The following is a 25,850-nucleotide window of genomic DNA, read 5'->3' on the forward strand; positions in this document are numbered from 1 at the left end:
TGGCCAGGAGAAGCCCCTGGCTGCTTATTCACCTGTTTGGGGCTAACCAGAAATATACAGCAGCACTTAACTGGACAGCGCCACTGAATATCCCCTCTGACCCCCCCCCCCAATGCTGAAACTGCCCATGCAGATGTGGAGTTAGGGCGGAGACAGGGTGGTACAGAAAGCTAGCTGACTAGCAGAGATTTTTAATCTACTAACTGGTTGAGCAACCACATGAAGTTAGTACAGTAAAAAGGCTACCCTAACTTTACATGGTGAAGGCAACTAGGCACTGGTATGAATATCAACTGGTACTTAGTTACCTTTGTAAGGTCATTAGCAGCCCTCAGAGACCCTCCCCCCACCCAAACGGTTCCCCTACATCTCTGGAAAAGAAATTGTACTGCTTTGTCACCCTCCTGTCTCCATGCATATCTCACCTGTCCCTCTTCCTGTCTCTCACCTACCCACCCCCATCCTGTTAGACTGTCACTGGAATGCTTTGATGTTTCACTTATATATATACCGTCATCTACCAACACTTGCTTATTTCCGATCTGATGAAGAAGGGCAACCTTCGAAAGCTATTCAAGAAATGTATTAAGTTATGTCCAATAAAAAAGGTATCATCTTATTTTCTTTTCCATGTTTTATTTTGTTTTATTTCTATTGATTACCTTTAAACGTGGACTAACACGGCTACCACACCTCCATCTCTGCAAACTTAAATAACTCCCTCCTTTCCCCCAGCCCTTGCAATGACCCTCCCCCCCCCCCCCCCCCGGCATACCTTCAAGCCCTGATGGGTTAGTGTGGGTAATGGGGGCAGGAGCAAACCCCCTTTTTATGACCCTAGTGGCAGCATCTGGAAAATGGCTTCTGTGAGATTGCCCCCATAAGCTCACCAGGGCTTGAAGATAAGCCTGGGGGGGGGGGGGGGTGGTTGGGTGGGAGGGAAGTATCTGAGTTCATGGGCCAGGAAGAAGGAGAAGGATGGAGGGGGCCTGAGGGGGCTCAGAGGACTACTAATTGCCCTGCAAAGGTATGCGGTTCCCGACTAATATTCAGCTGGGGCCTGCATAACTACACATAGGTCCGAGCAGAAACAAATTGTATGTGTGCATGTGCTGGAATGATTTCTGGGTTTAAATCTCAGCATTGCAAACCTTTAAGCACAAGAATTTTTTTGTGATGTCGACATTTATCCAGAGAATAACATCCCAGTGCGCCAACACTTTTGTTTTGACGGATCAGTACTAGCTGCCCTCAGGGCAGAACCCTGTGCGTATGTGTATGGTGTGCTTCGCCTGCTTAGTGCACAAGTTCTGGGTATTTCAACTTTGCATACGATTAACTTATTGCATCGGTGAGCAGAACTTCGGCATTGCATTCGCGTTAGAAGCCATGCATTCAGACATCAGTGCACAGCTTTCTGCATCAGCCTCTGAGGACACAAAACAAGCCAGTTGAGGGGTGAGAGAGTATTTTTTTTTTTTACATTTGTACCCCGCGCTTTCCCACTCATGGCAGGCTCAATGCGGCGGGCAATGGAGGGTTAAGTGACTTGCCCAGAGTCACAAGAAGCTGCCTGTGCTGGGAATCAAACTCAGTTCCTCAGTTCCCCAGGACCAAAGTCCACCACCCTAACCACTAGGCCACTCCTAGTGAAAGCAGTGATTTTCCAGCATTTACCCAATAAACATCTCTCTTACCTTTTTTTTTTTTTTTTTGCATCAGAGGTGTTTTTTTTTAATGTTTATCAGTTAAAACTTGCACAGACAGGGTCCAAAGTACAGAACAAAGTCCAAATAGCCAAAAGAAGCACCAGGAGCCTTCAAAATTTGGGACACAGTTCCTTTAATCGTTTAACTTGAACATCAACCTCTCCTTAGTGTCCCAATTTTGAAGGTCCCTGGTGCTTCTTTTGGCAATCAGTTAAAACTTAAAAATCAGAAGCCGGAGATTATGGTACTCCATTTACCACAGATCTCGACTATGTAACGAATCTTGACGAAGATCCTGTATCTTTAAGAGAAGGCTTTTCTCCTACTTTAGATAGCTAGAATAACTGAGAGTTGAGTGTGTGCTGGGGAGGATGGGCACAAACTGAAAACAGCATGGCGCCAGCATACAGCGCTGAGGCTCTCTCCTTACTGAAGCTTTCATGTTTCAAAAACTATGGCATGTCTTCAGAGCTCAGCGATGTAAAGCGTAACCACTACTGCCTGTGCCATCTGTGAAAAAAAAGATTCTATTATTTTATTTTTGTATGGCTGCAGATCCTTTGTTCTGGTAGAGCGGGGCCCTGCTAATCACGTATACTGTGGTGAAAAGGGGGCAATGGACACCTGTGCTTATAAAGGAACCGACCAGAGCAGCCAGGAGAGCAAAACACTACTTTTACCAGGAGATACAAGGATTCTGCTTGAGCAGAGTAACTCTCAATGATCAAAGAAGCACATCTTTCTCTTCGTGTTTCTACACTGAAGTCTGGTCAATAGCTTGGTCCTGAGCACTGTTCATGTACATCAGTGGGCATCAAAGATTAGCATTTACTTTGAACTACGAAGAGCTGAAAATGTGATTTTTCCCCAGTCCTTCAAAGACAGTTAATTCTGTGGTGGTACTGTACCTTTAAATATATGATGTGCCCCCTGGAGACAATGCCCATATCCTTCATGTCACTTTCTCTCAGAAGGAGTAACTGTTTGCCGGTGATATGGTGCTCTTTCAGTATGTTGGCATATCCGCTCTGCTCCTCGGAAGCATCACCTTAGCAGAAACGAAGAAACTCAGTAGTGTCCACTGCTGCCACTTATCCAGTCATATAAAAAGAAAGCTCTCTGTGAATTATACAGTAAAATACATACCATTTTTAACCAGCTGCTTCATCCAAAAGTACTGCGGGGGAAAAAAAAAACCACTGGAAAATTATAGAAGCAAGTAATGTAATGTCTGAGTAATGTTTTAAAATACAACTTAGTCAAAGTAACATAAAAAAAACAAGAAAAGATTAAAGGGCTTAGAAGAGTTATGCAATAATTACCCCTGTGATAAATGGCTTTCTTCTGCAACATATATATAGTTAATAAATGCAAAATAAAAACTCAAATTGCAATGCTATTCATAGAGAGAAACTCTTAAATATTCAATTATCTTTTTCCCTGAACAACCACCTGAAAGCTGAAAAATGATTTACATTGTGTTGACACTTTTCTCCCTTACAAGTATTTTCTTTTGAAGAATGCATGCATAATATTTAAGATTTCTTTCATAAAAATCTATACTGCGATAGCACGGAAGTGCTGCAATAGGAGCCTGATGGTTACCACTATGTTAAAACTGATTTTAGCACTGTTGGCATTTCACCAAAAAGTCTTTTTACCCATTCAGATTTCGCAGTCCGGGTCAGTCCTCAGATGCATTAACTTGCCAAATTTCAGAAACATTCTTTAAGCATATTCAGGGACAAATTGCTTCTTCAGATCTGGTCATATAAAGAATATTTCTCTTCCCTTACAAATTCTCTCACACTACAACAGATGAGAGCTGAAAGAGTGCCGGGGAGAATGGGAATGGAAGGCGAGCTGGAAACGGCTAATCTGTTCTTTATAAGTTTCACGTTCCAGCAATGTGGTATGTTTTCAGAACTCAGAAACCAAAGGTATAACAATTTATGTCTTTAGTGGGCTCTCATTTTAAAGTTTGAGGGTATTTTGAGAAACCTGTGCTCAAAATGTAATCTTCTTGATATGTGAGATGCAGTAAGAAAAAGCTTTTTTGTTGAATGATAGCCCAATATTGATTTTCTCAGCAGCACACAGCAGGTCTGGCTAAACTGTTCCCAATGGACATCATTATTTATGGCTCGGTATTGGGAAAGATCTTGAAACACATGTTGTGCAGATGTATTCCTGCATTTATCATATCATACTACAATGGGGATAGACACGAAGGAAGTAATTCTAGAACTGGATGCCTGGTAGAAGCCTGTTCTGTAAAGGAATATAGGTGCCTAATTTACTTTCTAGAATATTAGCTTAACAGCAAAAATATGTGCCTATGAGTTACAAGAGAGCACTTACGAGAGTTCACATGAGTGCTCCTAACATCTGGTGATATGTGCATAACTCAATGTTGTATAAATTACATGTGTGAGTCCCACTTTGATTCTTCCTGTGCACACCCACTTCTAAAATACATGTGTATTTACAGAATAGTGAACAGGCACATAAGAACATAATTATTTGCCATACTGGGACAGACCGAAGGTCCATCAAGCCCAGCATCCTGTTTCCAACAGTGGCCAATCCAGGTTACAAATACCTGGCAAGATCCCAAAACAGTACAAACCATTTTATGCTGCTTATCATAGAAATAAGCAGTGGATTTTCCCCAAGTCCATCTTAATAATGGCTTATGGACTTTTCTTTTAGGAAGTTAGCCAAACCTTTTTTAAACCTTGCTAAGCTAATTTCTTTCACCACATTCTCTGGCAATGAATTCCAGAGTTTAATTATATGTTGAGTGAAGAAGTATTTTCTCCAATTTGTTTTAAATTTACTACTTTGTAGCTTCATTGCATGCCCCCTAGTCCTAGTATTTTTGGAAAGAGTATACAAGCAATTCCCCTCCACCCATTCCACTCCACTCATTATTTTATAGACCTCTATCACATCTCCCATCAGCGGTCATAATTGGTGTATAACTATATGCATGTATTTTTTCACAGCAATGTAAACTGTTGTCTGTGATATTGACAGAACCTTAATGCAAAAGGTGTTCATGTTGATTTCTATTCGACAACACCTGAGTTAGAAACGCTGTTAAGAGAACTACAGCATTGTGGACCCTGAAGCAGCACTGCGAAACACTGGCCATCGTTGGTCCTGGGGATCTCATCTGTTATTCAGAAGTTGACTCACAAGAAGTCCTTTAAGATAAGTGCTGTATTTGCAAGAAAGTTTTGAGTTTTTGCACTATTTGAACTTGAACTAGACAATTTATGGGTGTTATTTCTTTAGGACACTTTAAAAATGAACGGAAGGTTTTTGCCAATGATGAAGAGTAAATCTTATTGATTGATTTAGCTCTATAGGTTGTTTGACCTGGAGCTCTTTAAGGTTTTTCCTTCCTGTTCTGCTACATTGAACTGTTTGGATGTCTATTTTCTATAGTTCTTGAGCGGAACATATTGTTTGGATTTTGAAGTATATTTTGTGTTTTCACACTCGTTTTGTATTTTCTGTTGACAGCCAAGACGGGACAAAACAGTACACACATGTTTGAAGCAGAATATATGTGCACTGTTTCCCTCTCCTGACCTCAATGTGCCCATGAGGAAGGTTTGTTTTCTTTTTTTTTTTTTAAATCCAGCCTAGAGAATGTGTGCTTTGGAAGCCCATATGTATTCTTAGGTAGGCAGAGGAAGGATATTTACAGCCAGGCCGATTTACCAGGATAAATGGCTTTGACAACTGCCTTCCTAGGAGGTAGTTTTACAGAGTAATTTCCACATGTAAAGCATGTTTTACATGTGGGAAATGGCGCCTTGAAAATTACGTGGCTAAATACACAAGTACAAGTACACACACATCAACAACATTACTTGTAAATCAGTGGCGTAGCTACGGGAGTTTTGTGCCCCCCCCCCAAACACATCATTGGCAGTGCCTCACTCCTCTCTCTCTCTCCCCCCTGTCTACCTTTGAACCTTCATCTGTATCAATTCCTTTAAGCGACCTGTGACAGCCCTGTAGGCTTCCCTCTACCACATCCCGCCCTCAATGACATCACTTCCTGTTTCTTCAGTGGCGGGGATGCGGTAGAGGGAAACCTGCAGGGCTTCAGAGAGAGATGGGCAGATGCCAGCAGAGGGGAGAGAGGGTCAGATGCCGGAGGTGAGGGGGGAGGGAGATGATGATAACAGGGGCAGAGTAAAAGGTTTAAAAAAAAAACTATGTATGGGGGTGGAGGTGGGAAAGGCCCACTCAGGTTAACTCAGGGCCCACCCGAAATGGCAGGTCTGTCTGGCTACACTCCTGGTGTAAATGACTCTGGGCCAGTAAACAGGGGAAACCTCCATGACAAGCAAAACCGACCAACAGGAGCAGAGGATGACCAACAGTCAAAGCCAACTCAGGAGATGGTGCTTGAAAAACGTTTTATTGATTACTTGCACAAAGGACCCGACACAGTCCACGTTTTGGCGTGATAGAATGCCTGCTTCAGGGGTCACCAATAGTATTCACAGAGTACACTAATAGTGTTGCTACCAAGCATGCACTCTGTAAAGTTAAAAACAATTAACGTTCCCGCCGAGCTTTAACTCGAGGGGAGTAAAAAAAACTACATTCCAACAAGTATTCACTTTGCTTATACTGTAGAACACTTTACCGGCATTTTCCCTGAGAAGCTACAGCAGTAGGGGTAGATCAAGGGAAGCAATACCATATGTGGTTTTGTATTTTCAAAATGAGGCATGTTTTGGCTAGAAAAATAAGTGAAAATCTCTGTGGATAATTCTTTCCTGGGTAATTTCAAAGGGAACTTACACTGAGACTGGCACTTTGCATCCACGATGGTCTAGAGGATAAAGTTGGACATCATTTGTTCTTGTTTATTGAATGTTTTTTGAATTTTTGTACCTCTTTGGAAATTGTGATTTACTGTTTTTGTTTCTTTTGTATTTTTTGTATGAATATGAAACAATGATAAAATATGATCATTGAGCAGTTGAACAAGTATATATGAGGTTTATTATTGGTATAACTGATAAAAAATGAAATATTAGTCCCTAATATAGATATTTAAATGTAATTGGGCTAATTATTGCAAGATTTACCCCTGAAATTTGGAGTAAATGTATATTTATTAGAGATATCCTGAAAACATGGTGTGCTTGCAGCCCCTCAAGGACTGAACTTGGACAACAAGCCTGTTCTAGTGCCTCAAGTCCTTAGCAGGGGTCATCAAATCCAGTCCTCAAGGGCCACAAGCCAGCCTGCCTTTCAGGATTTGCACAATGAATATGTATGAAATCTATTTGAATTCACAGGCTGGGTTGTGGACCTCGAGGACTGGAGTAGAGGACCCCTGCACTACAGGAACATTATTACTTACAAAAGAACAGCCTATAGTTTACTTAATTAAGTTTACTTAATTTTTTTAAATGTTTGTCTCATTGAAGCCTGGTGACATCCTGTCTAGTCTCCTTCCCCCTGCCAGGCCTTCTTGGGCATTCTTACTTGGGTTCACCTATTACCAGCTATAGCATTGTTTTGTTGTTGTTGTTGACATGGCCCCCAAGTTAGATTCAGTGCAACTTTAGTAGGGATAATTGTTTGATCATCATTTCTATTTTAAACTGTGAATTTAAAAAAATATATGGCAATACTGGGAATATTCCTACTAAATAAAATTAAGACACATTACTATTTCTTCTGTTCAAATTTCAGCAGGCATCGTGTCAGGAGAGTCTTGGAATATGCAGGTTCTTATTGTTAATTAGCTTCCATGGAAAAAAAAATATATACAAGTCAAAACATTTATTTTTCTATTTTTTCACTCTTCAGTAGTTAGGATGCTATACTCAGGTGGTAGAAAATTGCCCTGTAGCAGAAACAATTTAATTCAGAGCAATTTGGACCTATTTATTTTTCACCTCAGTTTATATACTATGATATATATATGCATAAAAGCAATATAAAAATTCTTACCACGTCGTCTTCAGTCCAGGAACAAACATCAAAGGAAGGCAGCAACTGCATAAAAAACACAAATTGAAAGATAATACTGCCTGCCCCAATTATCATTTCCTAATGCAAATGCTCTCTGTTTCTAAATGCTCTTTGGTATGTGAGGATTTATAACTTTCTCAAAAAACACAGTATAAGCTGTTCTTCTTGCTTCCGTAACCTAATACCACAATACTAGTGAACAGCAAAAAATAGACCCAAAGGGTAAAACTTTACAGTTCTTTATATATAGGTATAGCCCTCAGAGACCGAGGATTAACCAAGGTCTGACCTGCAAGACTCCAGTATCTACATGAGATTATAGTGTCTGCGGTCCAATCTCTTTCATAGGGCAATATTATTCCCAAATTATTTTTTTGCTTATATCAAGGAAGGGCAGTGAAATGCATTTTGGGAAAAAGCCTTCAGACGGGTAGCAGAGCAGCAGCCTGGAAACAGTTCCCTTGAGTTGCTACAGGAAAACATAGAAGTTGTGGAGGAACAGGAGCTCTGCCCTGAGGAACCAATGGAGGTTAAAGCAGAGTGACACCCCGGTTTAATATCTACATTGGGCAAAACCTGAAGAAGCCTGTAAGAAGGCGAAACGATAAGGGCCCCCGTTGTTTATCTAATTAGAGGGGTTATCACGTCACTCCAGTGAAAGCTAAGTGTTTTTTTTGAAGTTTTCACTGTTGTTTATTTATAGTGCAATATTCAGCAAAATGAATGATCTTCTTGATATAAACAAAAAAATAATTTGGGAATAATATTGCCCTATGAAAGAGATTGGACCGCAGACACTATAATCTAATGTAGATACTGGAGTCTTGCAGGTCACACCTTGGTTAATCCTCGGTCTCTGTGGGCTATACCTACATATATAAAGAACTGTAAAGTTTTACCCTTTGGGTCTATTTTTTGCTGTTCACTAGTATTGTGATTTATAACTTTCCCCTCAATATGAGAGAAATAAATTACCTTATGGGGCAGGGTCGCCAAGAGGCACACCCCACCACCTGGCCACCGCCGCGCCCCCAGACTCGCACCCCCCCCACACATTCGGCGGCCCGCCCGCTCCCCTGCCTTCTGTATATGACTGCTCCTGCTCCTGTGTGCCGGGCCCGGGACGTGGATGATTGCATTGACGTGATATCCTAGGTCAATCATCCGTGTCTCAGCCGGCAAGCAGGAGCAGGAGAGAAACAGACCCAGAAGAAGCTTGCAGGCACCGGGCACCCCCCCCCTTGGAGGCCGGGCCCGGGGAATTTTGCCCCCCCCCCACTCCCCACTCTCGGCAGCCCTGCCGGGGGTGCCTTTAAAACCTTATAGATATAGCACATTGGGAAAGAAATACCTTTTCTAACTTCTGAATAAAGTAAACTCAAGCCAAGCAAATATTTGGAACATACTGTTAAGTTCATGGACTAGATCATCTATTCCAGGGTGGGCAACCACAGTCCTCAAGGGCCACAACCCAGCCGGGCTTTCAAGATTTCCACATTGAATATGCTTGAGATCTATTTGCATATAACGGAAGCAGTACATGCAAATCAATCTCATGTATATTCATTGTAGAAATCTTGAAAACCCAACTGGGTTATGGGTTTCAAGGATCATGGTTGCCCATCTATGAATATTCTAATAGAATGAATTATAACATAGGGAGGCATGCAGTTCAACAGTGTTGCACTGTTTCATCAAAGAGAAGAGAACCAATTCAAGGCCCACTAGCTGGAACAACACTTTATCAACAGGGGGATTTTAGCTGGATTCTTGTACCTGTTCCACAGTCCACAGAAGCAGGTAGAGCACAGCAAAGGATTATTCACAATGATCAAAGCATAGCATCAGTTTTGTGAGGAAGGGAAGAAAGAGAAAACAAGATGTGTATCCATCATGTTTTCTAAAGACTCTTTGATTGAGAATTTGTCAACATTTGTGAGTGTCTTGGCCTATTAGGTTTGGCAATGGCTTGGTGGTGGATTTCTTTCGTGTATAATCACCACCGATGGCACTCAGCACATCACCTTCACCTTCCTCGCTGTCAACATTCTTTGCTGCCGCAATCAGCCAGTAGCACCACTCTCATCTCCAACATTGTTGACAAAATGTGATTACAATTAGGTATCTGATGTATATGTTGTGAGGGTATCAAAAAACTCTCACTGCAGGTCTCTTAAAGACCTGTAAGAATATATGTGTGTGTGTGTAGCATTTTAAAGACCTTATTTGTATATCTAACTATGAACCAAGTGATAGCAGAAAAAAAAGAAGTTTGACTAAGTATATGGAAAACATTTTTCATCACCTTAGTATGATCACTTGCAAATTCTTAGAAAACATTACAGTGTAGTTATGAAAATGTATCCGAGGTGTTTACAAACACGTAACAGTACAACCAAAATCCCACAAGCAAATATATATCTGAGCAAAGATGCAATAAAATCCTACCTTTATTCAAATCAAACCAAGCAGTAATAGCCAAGCTGGAAAGATGTTCTGACACCCCAGTGCACTTCAGTACCGAGGTGCCAATGAGTCCACATTTGAATAAAGGTCTGGTTTTATATTTCTGCTTCAGTGGACATTTGATAACAGCAGGATTTTGTTAGATGCTTAATATCTCAGTATCACATGTTTCGCAAATGAAGTAGGTCATCTGATGCCTTCAATATGTTTCTTTATGCTATCCTTGTGAAAGTATATTAGAAATTTTAATCATTGTTTGGTGAATTCCAGAATTGATAGTGGACAGGTAGCCAATAACAGGTGCTATAGTATAAATTCAAAGCGCTTGGATTCTGTCCAGACATAATTTGAGCTCCATTGGGCAAGCTGCAGAGCAGGAAACCAAGAATTAATTAGGGTGTCCTGTTACTAAGCAGCGCTAAAACAGGTCTTTCCTGCACGCTAAGGCCACTTTTAGAGCAGTAATTTTCCCACTAGCGCATGAGCACTTACCGAAACCTATTTTGTAGGCAATATGGGCTCACGCACAAATCCTGCACTAATCAGTTAGCGTGCAGCAATGCTAACTGATTAGCATAGCTGTTCCCACACTCTCCACCCCCAAACACACTCCTAGAGCAAATAAATATTTTTTAAGCACATGGGTAATGCACGCACATACAAAACTTACCACAGGACACCTGAACGTGCCTCGCAGTGGGCCATTTTAAGGTGTGGTAAGCATGGCTTAGTGCTTACTGCAGCTTAGTAAAAGGGCCCCTAGATTAAGATTTTTTATTTTAATGCAATGTATTTTAGTTATCATTCTTATACATAATTTTATGCATGTTTTTCGTACCTACCTAGGGTTTTAGATAGTGCAGGCTGTACATTTAAAAATAAATAAATTCATTATTTTTGGCCACAAAATATGCGATACTTGTCTTTTTTGACTCAGCAGTTTGCTTCGGCCTCTTTACCCTTCCAGTTCAATGGAAACCAGGGCTGAAATCTGGCATCATGAACCTTAATTCATCATACCTTGGACTTTTTCCCTATTTCATACCACTCCAATTTAATGGCCCTTTTCTAAACTGAGTGCTTAACATGGGTAATTTGCTGTCAGTGCATGATTAGCATGCACTATTTAATTTCTTTTAAATTTTGGAGGGGTGTGTCATGGGTAATTCCCTTATCTCTTATTTGTCCTGTTTGTCTGTCCTAATTAGATTGTAAGCTCTGTCGAGCAGGGACTGTCTCTTTATGTCCAGTGTACAGTGCTGCGTACATCTAGTAGTGCCATAGAAATAATAAGTAGTAGTAGGGTGGGAAACAGGCGTGAAAGCGTTATCCAGCTAAAGTGCTCACATTAGCATGCGTTAACTGGAAAATACAAGGCTAACATGGGAGCACTAATCACCTCTTAAATAGAAGGCAGTAAGTACTTGTGTTATTTTTTTTCGAGTCCAGGGCACTAATGGAAAAACACTAAGCCCAGATTTTGCCGTAGCTTAGTAAAAGGCCATTAGTCCAATCATTGCAGTGACAGCCCTTGACTTGGTCCATGTAGGAAGGCTCCATCTTGAACTCTGCAATCATAGGTCCTAAATCTGGCCAGTAGGTGTCACTACAGCTCCTTCCTTGTCCCTGACCAACCTGGATGATTTAAGGCAGTAATTGAGCCCAGTGGCAGCATACAACATTGTTACTGAGTCAATAGTGGTATCTGGACTGGATCTATATATTTCACTTACTACAAGAATTAAGAAAGAGCATTTGTTTAAAAAAATAACAGCACAAAGCTCTGCTAAAAATCAAATGGAACTGGAACAAGGATGTCATTTATCAAGATCTAAATACACTCTCCCCCCCCCCCCACCAGATATTCAGTTTAACCAGCTAACCATGAATATTCAGCGAGAGATAACTGGTTATCTACGTGTTTAGCATATACCCCCGGATTCTATAAAGCGCGCCTAGAGATCTGCACTGAAATCAAAGCGTATTCTATAACAACATGAGTAACTTAATTGGCCTAACAAGATAATCAGCATTGATAAAAGCTCTTAACAAGCAATAATGAGCACTAATTGGCAAGAATTAGAATTTACGCACACAACTCGCTAAGCGCATTCTGTAATGCAGTGCGCCTAACTTCCAATGCTCGCAGGCGAAAAGGGGCATGGATATGGATGGGGAAATGGGCATTCCAAAATTTACATGCGTAGTTACAGAATATGGCCCAGTGCACCTAAATTTAAGAGCCAGAATTTATGCCACATTTTCGTTGGTGTAGATGGAAGCGCATTGTTTTAGGTGTTCAGATATCAACTAAGCATATTCTATATATTGCATCTAAATCTAGGCCCCGCTTAGTCGGCGCCTAGATTTAAGCATTGATTTCTGCGCTGATTTTTAGGCGCCATATATAAAATCTCCCTGATAGTGGATAACCGGCTATATCATATGATATAGCTGGTTAGCACCGATATTCAGCTCTGGGTTAAGTGGTTAAATAGGATCACATAAATAGCAGTCCTGTCTGCAACCGCTAGGAACTTACCCGGTTATGTTCTGGCGGCCAAAAATAAAATCGGATATTCAATGCCAGTCACTGGAAATGGCCCAGCATTGAATATCCAGGGTCAGCGACAACCATGGCACTTATGTGAGCTGCGTCCCGCCAGCTGAATATCGGCCCCACTGTCTTTAAAGGGTGAGTAAATTACATAATGTATAACGAAACGAAGGTTATTAGGCTAATTACAGGCAAACGGAATAAGGGGTCAAGATTAGCTTATCCGCAAATTATTATTAATCACTGTTTCACATGTTTGTTTAAAGCTATGGTATTGCTTATCTATAAGGCCTTTAGTAGGAATGCATTGATTCAAGTCCAGAGGCTCTCCTGTCCTCTACTGTTATCTTGATGTTCCATTGCATAAAGGACAAACTGGCTATTGGGCTCTAGGAAGACGTTCAAGCAGCAGTGCAATGGGAACTGGAGCAAAATCTCAACACAAGCACCTGCATCTCCCTGCTACAAAATTTGTTTTTTAAATGCAATCAGGTTACATGATGTTATTACCCTTTTTGTGGTATGAATGCCCTCTGACAACTCAGATTGTCAGCATTCAGCATGGCAAAGTATTCCTGAAATGTTGATCATATCAAAATGAGTCAAAAGCTTACACAAAAATAACACCTTCTTGGTGGACAAAGCACTGTAAGAAAAAAATGAAGCTGCTTAGTTAAGAGAAGTCATGCTGTACTCCACAGCATGTCCCCTTTTACTTTCCCTACCACCACACCCGTAGCAGGAGAGCAACTAATAGCAAAGTTAGCAAACTTCAATTTACAGTCCACCTCTTTCTGCTTCCTTGTGCTCACTGCAATTGACAGATATGGTGGTATTACATCATAAGGGAGCCACATTAAGCAGATGCCCAAAGATTTCTCCCCAGATGCATGCACAAATTAATTGAATAATGAGCTCTGAACCATCACTAATTGGGTGATAACAACCAATTGAGGTTAACTGGCATTCTTTAGAATTTGTACATTTATTTATTTTTTATTTATTTCATTTATACCCCGCGCTTTCCCACTCATGGCAGGATCAATGCGGCTTACATAGTAACAATATAAAGAATTACAAAGTCGTAAGAAGAATATACAGTTTGTAGTAAATGCAATATTAATGGGGTTAACAGATAAGTAAATTGAACATAGGAGGACTTGGGTGCAGAAGGAAATGAGCGTTGGGAGGTAGGCGAAGGAAGATGGAGAGGAATGGATATGGGGTAGCAATAAGGATAATGGGAAACATGATCAATGTATAAACAATCATCAATAAGAATCATGTGGGCAAGCTTTGGTTAGATTGAATCGTTAGGGTAGGTTATCTTGAAGAGATGGGTCTTCAGTGCTTTTCTGAAGGGCAAAAGGCCGTTAATGGTACGGATAGGTCTAGGTAGAGCATTTCAAAGCTGGCTACCTGAAAAGGAAAAATTGGATGCGTAGAAGGATTTGTACTTAATACCTTTGCAGTTGGGGAGGTTTAGATTAAGGTACCTAACTCCCACAGCATGTTTATATCAAAAGGAAGCGTGGCCATGGGAGGGCCATGGGTATGTCAGGGGCATCCCAAAAGGTTGCGTGCATAATTATAGAATACTGGGTCTCTATGCCCATCTTGGATGCCAGCATTTACACCAGGTTTCAGCAGGCATTAAGTCTAGCGCCTAAATTAGGGCCTGGGAGCTGACGCTAAGCAAGAATCTATAAAGGGCTTGCACCCTTTGTAGAATCAGGCTTAGCTCCATTTTCCGGTGCCCATTTTTGAGCGTCATTTATAGAATACAGCCCATGGTGGACACCAATGTAACCTGAATTTTGAAAAAGACAAAAAAGAGTAGTATTGATTTTACACATTCATATCTGTTACTGGCTTTTCGATCTGTCCACCAGAAGTTAAAATGCTTTCACTTTAGACCAGTTAATCATAAACAATGCTTCCTAAAAGTCTTTACATTCTTGTACATTTTTCACAATGTGCTGTCTAAAAAATACAATTCAAAAGCAATTAAAAGGTTCTTTTACTAAAGCTTAGCACGAGCTAATGAATTAGAGTGCGCTAAGGGGACCTTCTACAAAGTGGCAGTAAAGTTACCTCTGCTTTGCCGCGCGGCAAACTGGGCCTACCACCGAGATACCGCAGGAGCTCGGTGCTAGTCCTTAACATCACCTAAAGAAGAGGCGGTAAGGGCTCCCCCCGGAAATGGATGCACAAGGCCATTTCCCCTTTAAGACCGAAAACAACCTTTTACCTGCTGCGGTTAAAGGGGGCCTCAGTGCACGGCAAAGCCACACGCCGACACCACTCCAGGTTCCCTTTTACTGCAGCTTGGTAAAAGGGGCCTTAAATGCGCAGAAGGGAGCATTTAGCACGTACTAATTCCATTAGCACGGTCTAATTTTTGATAAAAGAGCCCCTAAATTAGGAGTTTCTTTCACTGATAGGAGGAGCGGTCTAATGGTTAGTGTGGCAGGCTTTGATCCTAGTGGCCAGGGTTCGATTCCCACTGCAGCTCCTTATCACCTTGGGCAAGCCATTTAACCCTCCACTGTCCCAGGCAGGGGCGTAGCCAGACTTCGGTGGGAGGGGGGTCCAGAGCCCGAGGTGAGGGGGCACATTTTAGCCCCCCCCACGCCATTGCCGACCTCCCCCACCACCACCACCACCAACTTTGACCCCCCCCCCACTGACCACCCTCTCGACCCCCCTCCCGCCGCCAATCCTCCCCCGCCGTTGTACATGCAGGACGTCAGACTCAGAAACAGAACAAAGGAAGAAGAGGACCTCAGCTGGCGGGGTTGGGGTTCCCCGACAGCAAAGGTAGCAGACGGCAGGTTGGCGGCGGGAGGGAGGGTCGAGAAGGTCGTCGGCAAGGGGGGTCCAGGGCCAAATCGATGGGGGCCCAGGCCCCCGTGGCCCCTCGTAGCTACGCCCCTGGCCCCAGGTACAAAAAGGGATTTTTTTACAGGTGCGCCGAAAAATGGATCTGCGCACGTTCAAAACAAGTGCCTACACCAGCGCAGGCCATTTTTCAGCGCACCTTAGTAAAAAGACCCCTATTTTGTAGGCAGTAAGGGCTCATGTGCGAATCCTGCACTAACCACTTAACACGTGGTAATGCAGCTGCGCTGAGTAGTGCAGAAATGCCCATTCTCTGCCCTCAGACAAGCCCCTTCTAACAAAAATGTTAAAATAGTGCAAGCCAATTTGGAACACCACTAGGGGTTATGCTTCCTTATACAGAAATAAGACAGATGATCCCTAGCAGTAGTCTCATGCGACTACTGCCAAGGGCACCATTTTGCAGCCAGTGCTGGACTGGGCAGGAGTGACTGAGCATTGCTATGCCCAAAGACCCCCCCAGAACAACCAGTGGTTAAAAAGGCAGCACTGAGGGAGTCGAGAGCTATCTAGGAAGTGGAGGAGGGGGTGTGGGGTAGAAGGTTGGACCTTGTAGGGGCTGGAAGTGAGCAGGGCTTGATTCAGGAGGGGGGCCATGAGCTGGGGGAGACCCTAACCTGCTGACCTAGGAGCATTAGGCCGCGGCTTTGAGGCTTGATGCTCCTAGACAGTGAAATAACCCCAGCAAAGCACTGAGGTTATTTTACCATGATTTTTTTGGTGCTAACATAACTTGCAATGTATCATTGCAAGTTATGTTAGGATATTTCTATAGTAATAAGCTGGAAAACATTCATTTGCATGTTTTGTATCTCACTACTACGTAACTTGTGGCAGTAAATTAAGTCAATCTGCATTAGAGCCCTTGAAGTCATACTAAGGGGCAAATATTGTGACAAGGCCCTAACGCAGCTTCATAATATTCCCCCTTAGATGCCTGCTGGCACTTTTGTAGGTAACATAGCAACATTGTAAATGTCGGCAGATAAAGACCTGCATGGTCCATCCAGTCTGCCTAACAAGATGGCCAGAGTTTAATCTGGCACCCTACACGGGTTTCATTTCTTCATGATTAAATACTGGTCTACTTTACCTCTGTCTCTCCTCACCAATTTTGGGGCACAGACCATAGAAGTCCGCCCAGCATCGATCCTACTTCCCAACGACTGGAGTTGCCGTCGAAGCTCACTCCAGCCTTGCTCCTGATCTGTGTCATTTCCAGGACCCATTTACACGTGCACACTTACACACATAAATGCTTTCCGCACACAAGGGGTGCATCAATGTGTATGCCTAGATTATAGAGTTGCTCTTTAAGGGGTAAATTCTCAAAAGGTTGTTGAGATTTAGGCACCAAGATGATGTGCATTAACCCCCTAATTCTGCACTCAAAACTGTGTGCACAAATTTGGGCACATGCCCAATTTGAGCGCGCAACTTAACTGCATAACAAGCCAATTGGCGCTAATAATCTATTATTGGCACTAATGGGTAATAATTGGAGTTTATCTGCTAATCTTTATATTCAGTATTCTATAAGGATGAGCACGTAAATTTTTATGCGTGTATCCGAAAAGGGGGCATGGCTGTGGGAGGGGTAAGGGTGGGTTAGGGGAGTTCCTAGAATTTGTACGTAGTTTACAGAATAAGGCAGTTATGCGCCTAATTTAGACACGAGGACACCAGGCTGCAGTTGGTGTAAATCCTTGCACCCAAAACCGGGTGTGGATCCCAACACTACACGCTAATCTATACACGGCACCCAACTTGGAATGCTGTTTATAGACTAGCCCTTAGTGCTCATTCTTTATACAGAATCTAGCCCAAAGTGTGAATTCTATAACAGCAGTTGAACGCACAACTGCCATTACAGAATACAAGTGTAAGTCTGCAGTTATGCACTAACTTTACGTGCGAGCACCAGCTCAATGGCTGCTGCAAATGCTTGCATCTAACTGTAGATATTCTATAATCCACGTACAACTGCCTGACATTCACCCGACCTGCCCATGCCCCTCCCAGGTAAACACACCCCTTGAAGTTGTGTGCTCTGGAATTCAAGTGCTCAACTTATAGAACAGCGACTAAGAGCAGTTACGCAGGTAGGGCTAGATTCTATACATGGCGCCAAAAAATCAGCACTGATAAAAGCACTATTCTTTAAGCCACGCTTAAAGTTGAGCACGGTTTATAGAATAATGCTTACACCCTTGCATCGCACCTGACCCTTTGCTGCAACTGAAATGTGGTGCAAATGTACAAGGCTAAACTGGGCGTGTATCTGCCTGTATTCTATAATAATGTGCGTAAATACTATTAACGCCCACGTTCCACCCATGACCCTCCCATTTCTACGCCCCTTTTATTTCCTTGCATGTAAAATTTAGGAATGTATCACGTGCCTAAATTTACGCACGTTAAGTTCTAACTGCTGCCAATAATTGCTAATTATTGGCACCAATTAGCTCAATAGTCAATTAAATTGTGTGCGTGAATTGAGTATGCGTGCAATTTTCGGTGATTTTTATAGAATTAGGGTGATAACTGCCAATTATAACCAATTATTGTCTGTTAATGCCAATTAACAGACAATTATTGAATTAAGTTATGTGTACATTGGAGCTTATTTTACAACTTGCATGCACAAATTTGCATGCTAGTCAGGAATTTGAACACACAAGTTTATAAAATTAGGGGGTAAGTGTCTAACAACCTTACACAGAGGGATGTGCGACCACAAAATCTTCTGTCATATGCAAGTGCTATGTCGCACATCATATGGGTTTTCAGGTCATGCTTGTGGAGTCATCTTGAAATTGTTGCAAGTGTACATTTGCTCCAGCTTCATCTGGAGACTTTTGAAGTAATCTTAGGCCTCGCAGTGACCTTTCTCAGCAGTCTTTGCTCATGATTACTTAGTTGGAGGGTATCCTGATTATGGCAATATACCTGATGGTGTCAACCTGTTGCATTTTACAAAGATGGGCGTCATACATCAGAACAACTTGATTCTTGATGCAGGAGTATTCAAATCATCTTATTTACTGTTACTGGTCACTGGACACAGGTGAGCTCTATTTAACTTCTTACAGGCCTTGATCATTAACCTTTTAGACACAGAGCTAATTTAGGTTTGCTATGGCAAAGGGCGTGAAGAATTATGCAACCAAGACTGTTTGATTTCTTAACCTTAATTACACTCTGGCCAAGATTCAGCCTGCGGGAGGCAGCCCCGCTTTGTGCCGCAATCGGTGATGAGACCAGATATTGAATGTTAGGCCATTGCCGGTGACCATTATTGAATATCCGGGGATTTTTTGGCTGGCTTAAACTTAACCGGCCAAATTAATATTCAGCGCTGTCTAGTTACATTTATAACGGCCAAACATAAGACTGCTATTTAGGCGGCCTGACTTGGCTGCTAAACTTAGCCGACAAAGCACTGAATAATTGGGGCTAGCCGGTTAGCCGCTATTCACTAAACGATAATAAGTGAATTTAACTAGCTATCCCACGCTGAATATTAGCACTTAGCTGGTTAAGTATTATTGAGCCGGCCAGGAGATATTAAACCATCTCTCTGACTTCATGTACAACTTTCTTTATAGTTGTCACCTTACTTTCTAACTCCTCTTACTCTCTTACCTATCTATATATTCCATCTTTGCTTATACCCTTCAGTATTTATTTATTATTTAGATTTTGCTCACACCTTTTTTCAGTAGTAGCTCAAGGTGAGTTACATTCAGGTACACTGTCCCAGGGGGGCTCACAATCTAAGTTTGTACCTGAGGCAACGAAGGGTTAATTGACTTGCCCAAGATCACAAGAAGCAGCAGTGGGATTTGAACCAGCCACCTCTGGATTGCAAGACTAGTACTCTAACCACTAGGCTACTCCTCCACTATCAATTATAATGTTCTATTATGTATTGTGTTGACATTGTAAGTAGGATACTATGCCATACTTTGTATTGTTATTTGAATATTTTTACTGCTGTAATTGTCTATTGCTCATGTTTGATCTATTCTTAATGTACACTGCCTTGAGTGAATTCCTTCAAATATAGTAACATAGTAAATGACGGCAGAAAAAGACCTGCACGGTCCATCCAGTCTGCCCAACAAGATAAACTCATATGTGCTACTTTTTGTGTATACCTTACCTTGATTTGTACCTGTCCTTTTCAGGGCACAGACCGTGTAAGTCTGCCCAGCACTATCCCCGCCTCCCGCCACCGGCTCTGCCACCCAATCTCGGCTAAGCTCCTTAGGATCCATTCCTTCTAAACACAAAGGAATCCTGATCAGAAGGAATGGATCCTAAGGAGCTTAGCCGAGATTGGGTGGCAGAGCCAGTGACGGGAGGCGGGGATAGTGCTGGGCAGACTTACACGGTCTGTGCCCTGAAAACGACAGGTACAAATCAAGGTAAGGTATACACAAAGGTGGTAAATAAAGCCTAATAAATAAAATAGTGTTAAATATCTGCCGGCCTGTGAATATTTCTATGCTACTTTACTGTATTTTGCATGTTATTTGTTTAGACACCAGAAAGTGAAAAATATACAAGTGTATGAAGATTTAGCAAAGCACTGTACATATAACATGGTTATATACATATCTTGTAGTCATTCCCATCTCGCATAACTATATGTAACCATCTGTGGGAAAAGATGACTAATCTCTCCAGAAAAAAATGAGGTTTTAATACATTTTTAGAGCAAACAATTTGTAATGCAACAGTCCAAATCCCATCATTTTATGTAAAAAAATAAAAAAGTTAAAGAAATTCAAACATGTAACATTTTTAAGATTGCTTATGGACCCATGTCACGAAATACTGGGCATTCTCAATATTTTGGATCTGAGACTTTAACCACCTTTTCCTAGAAACAGTGACATATTGAAAAATTTGTTATCATGGAAATTATTTTATATATCCTTATTTTTTTGTTACATTTGTACCCCATGCTTTCCCACTCATGGCAGGCTCAATGTGGCTTACATATTGTATACAGGTACTTATTTGTACCTGGGGCAATGGAGGGTTAAGTGGCTTGCCCAGAGTCACAAGGAGCTGCCTGTGCCTGAGGTGGGAATTGAACTCAGTTCCCCAGGACCAAAGTCCACCACCCTAACCACTAGGCCACTCCTCCGCTCTTGCTATCCCCTCCACTCAAACTTGTGACAATATGAATGGTTTACAATGAACAGTTGTCATTCTTTCTAAACTTGTATAGCTAAGGGCTTACACATCATGGGACAGTGCAGGCTTGGTCTCAAATTCCACCTGATGCACCATAAAGCACACCTTAAGCAATTATCTTCTGCTAAGCCCCAGAATACTCTTCTCCTACAGTAGAGTGTACTTTGGCAGAGACGACTGTGACAGCATTAGAGGAATCAGGTAATAAGACAGTCTGATTGTTCACAATAGGCCAAGTCTTATAATCGGCGCTCAGAAATGGGCCCCAAAAAAGATTGGTGCTAAGCGTGATTCTATAAAGGGTGCTTGCCCTTTATAAAATCACGCTTAGCACTGATTCCCACACCATAATCTTGGGTGCCAGACTTCTGCCTGCTGAAACCTGGTGTAAATGCTGGCGCCCAAGTTGGGCCCATGTTGACCCTCTATTCTGTAACAACACGTGCAACTTTACAAAACTCCCCTGACACACCCATGGCCTCCTTTTGAGTTGCGTGCTATGGGAGTTAGGCACCAAGCCTTATGGCATAGCCAGATGCATGTGCAAATCCTAAATGGTGCCAATTTATGTCAATTATTGGTTTTAGTGCTCAATTATTGCTCATTAATGGCTCATCAGCCAATTAAAGTTGCACATGCATCTCAAGATCATGCCCAAATCTGGGTGCCATATATAGAATTTGGGGGAATATGCTTATATATATATATTTTTTAACACACAAAAACATAAAGATGGGCATCATTTCACAAGATTCAAATAAGATTCTGGGCTGAAACTTCTTATCTGCATCTTCATTTTATCTTTGGCTCCGACTGATTTACTAAGCTATGCTAAACATTAAGCATCATAATGCACGTTACTGATCAAATTTATCATGGTTTATATTATAGCAAATGGGAATTATTTATTAAAAAGCATTAATGATGCATTTTATCACATGGTAGAACATCTTGATAAATCAGCCCTTCACCTCTCAAATTTGCGCCCCTGTTTACTAAGCAGTGCTAGGGGCACGCTAACGTTTTTAGCGTGCACTAATCATCAGTGCATGCTAACCGTGTAGATACCCACATTATTCCTATAGGCACCTACATGGTTAGCATGTGCTAATTTTAGGCACATGCTAAAAACGCTAAAGCACCTTAGTAAACATACCCCTTGCTTTTTTTTTTAATAAGAAATCCCAGTATGTCAGTTTATCAATGATTTGGCATTTGCTATCGTTTCAGTCAATGAATCTAAAGTTCTAAGCATAAATATTTTTAAAACAAACAGAAATGATTCTGAAGAGAAGTGGAATGGTTCCCACCTGTAATCTGTGCTATCTCAAGAAACCATAAAAAAACAATGATTGTGTTCCCATTTTTAGGCATGACTGAGTACTCAAAGCAAGCGCATTTTCATCCCTGCTCTGCATAATGGATACAGGAAGATGACATTTTTGTAGCACTTAGGGGATGATTTACTACAGACTTTCTCTAACTTTTATTGAGCACAAGAGCATGATGCAGGAAGGGACCTGTGTTACTACATAGCCTCAGCATAGATAGGGGCAGAAATGATTGATCTTATACATCGCCCAGGACAACTTTCAGGAACTACAAAATATTCAGGACAGAGCTTTTTAGTATGAAATGTGCCTATACCTGTTCAATATTCTACTCACTGTGATATATAGATGGTCTTATTTTAAAAAGGATGTTCCCCATGTTTTGTCTACAACAAAATTCTTTTGAAAATAGGCCGTATCTTTCCACATTAAAACAAAATCATAAACTAAAGGATAGATGTCTTCATGCTGCAAATTTAATTAGAAAATACAGCACGTGATAGCCTATCCAATATATATATGGTGATTTGAAAGATGGATGCAAAATATTTTTTGACAAAATGTTTATTGCAAAATGGAGGTGCAGAACAAAGAAATGCAAAGGAAAAAAGTTCAAATCATTGTCTCATAACTCCAAATAAGGAAAAGGTCACTACACTACAGTTTTGCTCTGGAAAATCAAACTCATATGGTACCTTAGATCAAGTAAGAGATTGTATCTCAACGGCTAAACAATAAAATCCTACCTCACAAAAATACCTTTCTTTTTATAGCAAAAGGCAATTTTCTTGTGTAAGCTTTGCACTTTACCTTTTCCAGTAAGAAGAAAAAAAGGCTAGGGAATGAAGTTCTCTCGACAGTGGATGTATCTTTCTTCAAGGTTTCTAAACTGCCATATTTGTGTATTCAAATCTCACTATTTATTAATCTGCATTAACTTTTTCCAAGAATGCGAAAGCTTACGCATGCAGGGAACCTGACGTTGGAAGTGATGTAATAGTCTGAATACAATATTGACTACAGTATTTATCATAGGCAGTTTGTACATGTAGTTCCCAAATGAACTGAACCACATAGCCTAAAGGTCTATCTTCAGGTTCTCACTGGATGCTTAGAGTTATCTATGGAGATAACTGGATAAAGTGGCACATTTAGGGATCCTTTTACCAAGCTGCAGTATAAAAGGGGGGGGGGCTGTACTAGCATCAGCGCACGATTTTGATGCATGCTGAGGCCCCCTTCTACCGCAGTGGGTAAAAAGCTGTCCTGTTTTCTGGAAAAGAAATGTGGTAAAGTGAACCACTTGCCGAGCGGCCATTTCGGGGTGGGGGAAGCACTTACCGTGACCCACTGAGGTGGCGGTAAGGCCTCCCACCCGGCAGTAACCGATAGCAATTAGCACCGGGTAGTCACCGGCACTACAAAAGTAGAAAATATTTTTGTAGCACCAGAAATGGCACGTGCTGAGGGTGGGAACTACCGCTGGGCTCCTGCAGTAGTTCCAGATTGGCCACACACCAACCCTTTAGTAAGAGGGCCCCTTATTGCTAATTCTAAGATGGCTCAGGGTGCTCCTTAAGCCATTATAGAATACTAGCATAATTGCAATTTGGTGTGCCCAAATGGTAGATGCAGTCACTTACACCGTATCAATGGCAGGCGTAAGTGAGCTTTCCTAAGTGCACCTTGCAATGAGTACGATGTGCACATCTGATAGTGTTCTATAAGACAAGCACAATGCTAGGAGAACCACCCATTTATTTATTTATTTATTTATATTTTGCACACACCTTTTTCAGTAGTAGCTCAAGGTGAGTTACATTCAGGTACTCTGGATATTTCTCTGTCCCAGGAAGGCTCACAATCTAAGTTTGTACCTGAGGCAATGGAGGGTTAAGTGACTTGCCCAAGATCACAAGGAGCAGCAGTGGGATTTGAACTGGCCACCTCTGGACTGCAAGACCAGTGCTCTAACCACTAGGCCACTCCTCCACACCCATGACACGCCCATGCTCCTCTCACATTAAAGCCGCCCTGCAACTTAGCACTTACACACATAAATGCTAACATGATATCATTCACACACAAATATACCTTTTCTAAAAATGAGTGTGCACAATTTGGGCCAGATTCTATAAATGACGCTCAAACATGAGCACCGGAAAATTATATAAAGGGTGTGCACCCTCTATAGAATCGTTCTTAGCACTGATTCCCATGTCCTAACTTTGGGCACCCGACTTACACCTGCTGAAACCTGGTGCAAATGCTGGTGCCCAAGTATTCTGTCACAATGCACACAACTTTCTGGAATATTCCGGACACACCCATGCTCCTCCTATGACCATGCCCCCCATGAGCTGCAAGCAATAGGATTTGTGTGCAGCCTGCCAGATGCACAGGCAAATCCTAATTTGTGCCAATTAACATCAATAATTGTTTGTTAGCAGCTAATCAGTGCTCATTAACAGCTTGTTAGCCAATTAAGGGCCCCTTTTACAAAGTGGAAGCCCACTAAAGGCTTACTGCTCGCTAAAAAGGAAGTACTGCCGGGCTACCACAGCAACCCGGTGGTACTTCCCAGCCCCAGTGCACCGTCATATCCAGTGCTATGAAAAAATATTTATATTTATTTTTGTAGTGCCAGTGTGTACCAGGTAATAATCAGGCAGTGCCAGGTGCTGCTCAGTTACCGCTGGGTTAGCACGGGAGCCCTTACCACCATCTCAATGGGTGGTGGTAAGGGCTCTCCCCAAAATGGCTGTGTGGCAAGTGCTTTACTTGCCACATAGCCATTTTCTACAGAAAAGAAAGACCTACCCTTTTATCCGCTGTGATAAAAGGGGGCCTCAGTAGGGGCTCCTGTGTTAATTTTTTGCAGGTACATTAGCGCATGACCTGCAAATAATAATAATAATAAAAAAAAAAAGCCAAAAAACTGTCACGTTAAATCTGGGCTTAGCACATGTGAAATTCTACGTTAAAACACATTAGGCCCAGATTTTACCCTTAGTTCTTTCTTGGTCTGGATTTATGTTTATTCAGAAAATTTATATCTTGTTTGCAATGGTAAAGTTGCCTTAATGCAGAAACACATTGCATTTAACATTTGACAATACCACAATAACTGATATGTGTATCATATATATACAGTGTGTTTTTTTCTAGCAAAAATGGTGCTGGTACTCAAATGCCAGGTCACCCTTCAGGGGTGGGGTGATCACTGAGGGACCCACCCCACAATAGCCAGGCCCCCTGCAACCAGTCACAAAATCTATGACAAGGCAGAAATTGTATGTAGAGCCTGAGCTCTTTCATTAAAATATGAGGACCATGGGTCAATTTTAGCAGACAGTGGAAAAGGTGCCGATACTCAGTACCCCCAAGTACCCCCTCATGTGTTTTCTGTCTTGTCCAAACTACAAGGCACAGAACAGTGGTTCTGTTGCTCAGTGGGCCACAGTATGAACCCCTCTTACAACCAGAAGAGATATTCATGTTTTTCCATAAACATTATTAATTGTGATTGTCACCTCCTAAAATTCAGTGGTCACATTGTATAATTCTACTTGGCTCTCTGATGTGTGTCGTAAACATTGTAATAAAGGTTATCTTGATGGCTACTGTCCTCATCAGATTTCATATTAATATAATTTTATATAC

At 41.7% G+C, this 25,850-nt stretch overlaps 1 protein-coding gene across 1 annotated transcript in view; it reads right to left on the reverse strand.

Moving 5' to 3' along the window:
• Positions 1–25,850, reverse strand: part of MAP3K20 (mitogen-activated protein kinase kinase kinase 20) — a 292,039-nt gene that overhangs the window by 85,709 nt on the left and 180,480 nt on the right. The window contains exons 12-14 of the mRNA XM_030210690.1: positions 7,704–7,748; positions 2,856–2,886; positions 2,618–2,757 (exon numbers count right to left, since the gene is read on the reverse strand). Of these exons, the coding sequence (XP_030066550.1) occupies positions 2,618–2,757; positions 2,856–2,886; positions 7,704–7,748 (216 nt within the window). The remainder of the gene's footprint in view (positions 1–2,617; positions 2,758–2,855; positions 2,887–7,703; positions 7,749–25,850) is intronic.

The sequence above is a fragment of the Microcaecilia unicolor genome, chromosome 7, assembly GCF_901765095.1.
Source record: "Microcaecilia unicolor chromosome 7, aMicUni1.1, whole genome shotgun sequence".
Taxonomy (NCBI): Eukaryota; Metazoa; Chordata; class Amphibia; order Gymnophiona; family Siphonopidae; genus Microcaecilia; species Microcaecilia unicolor.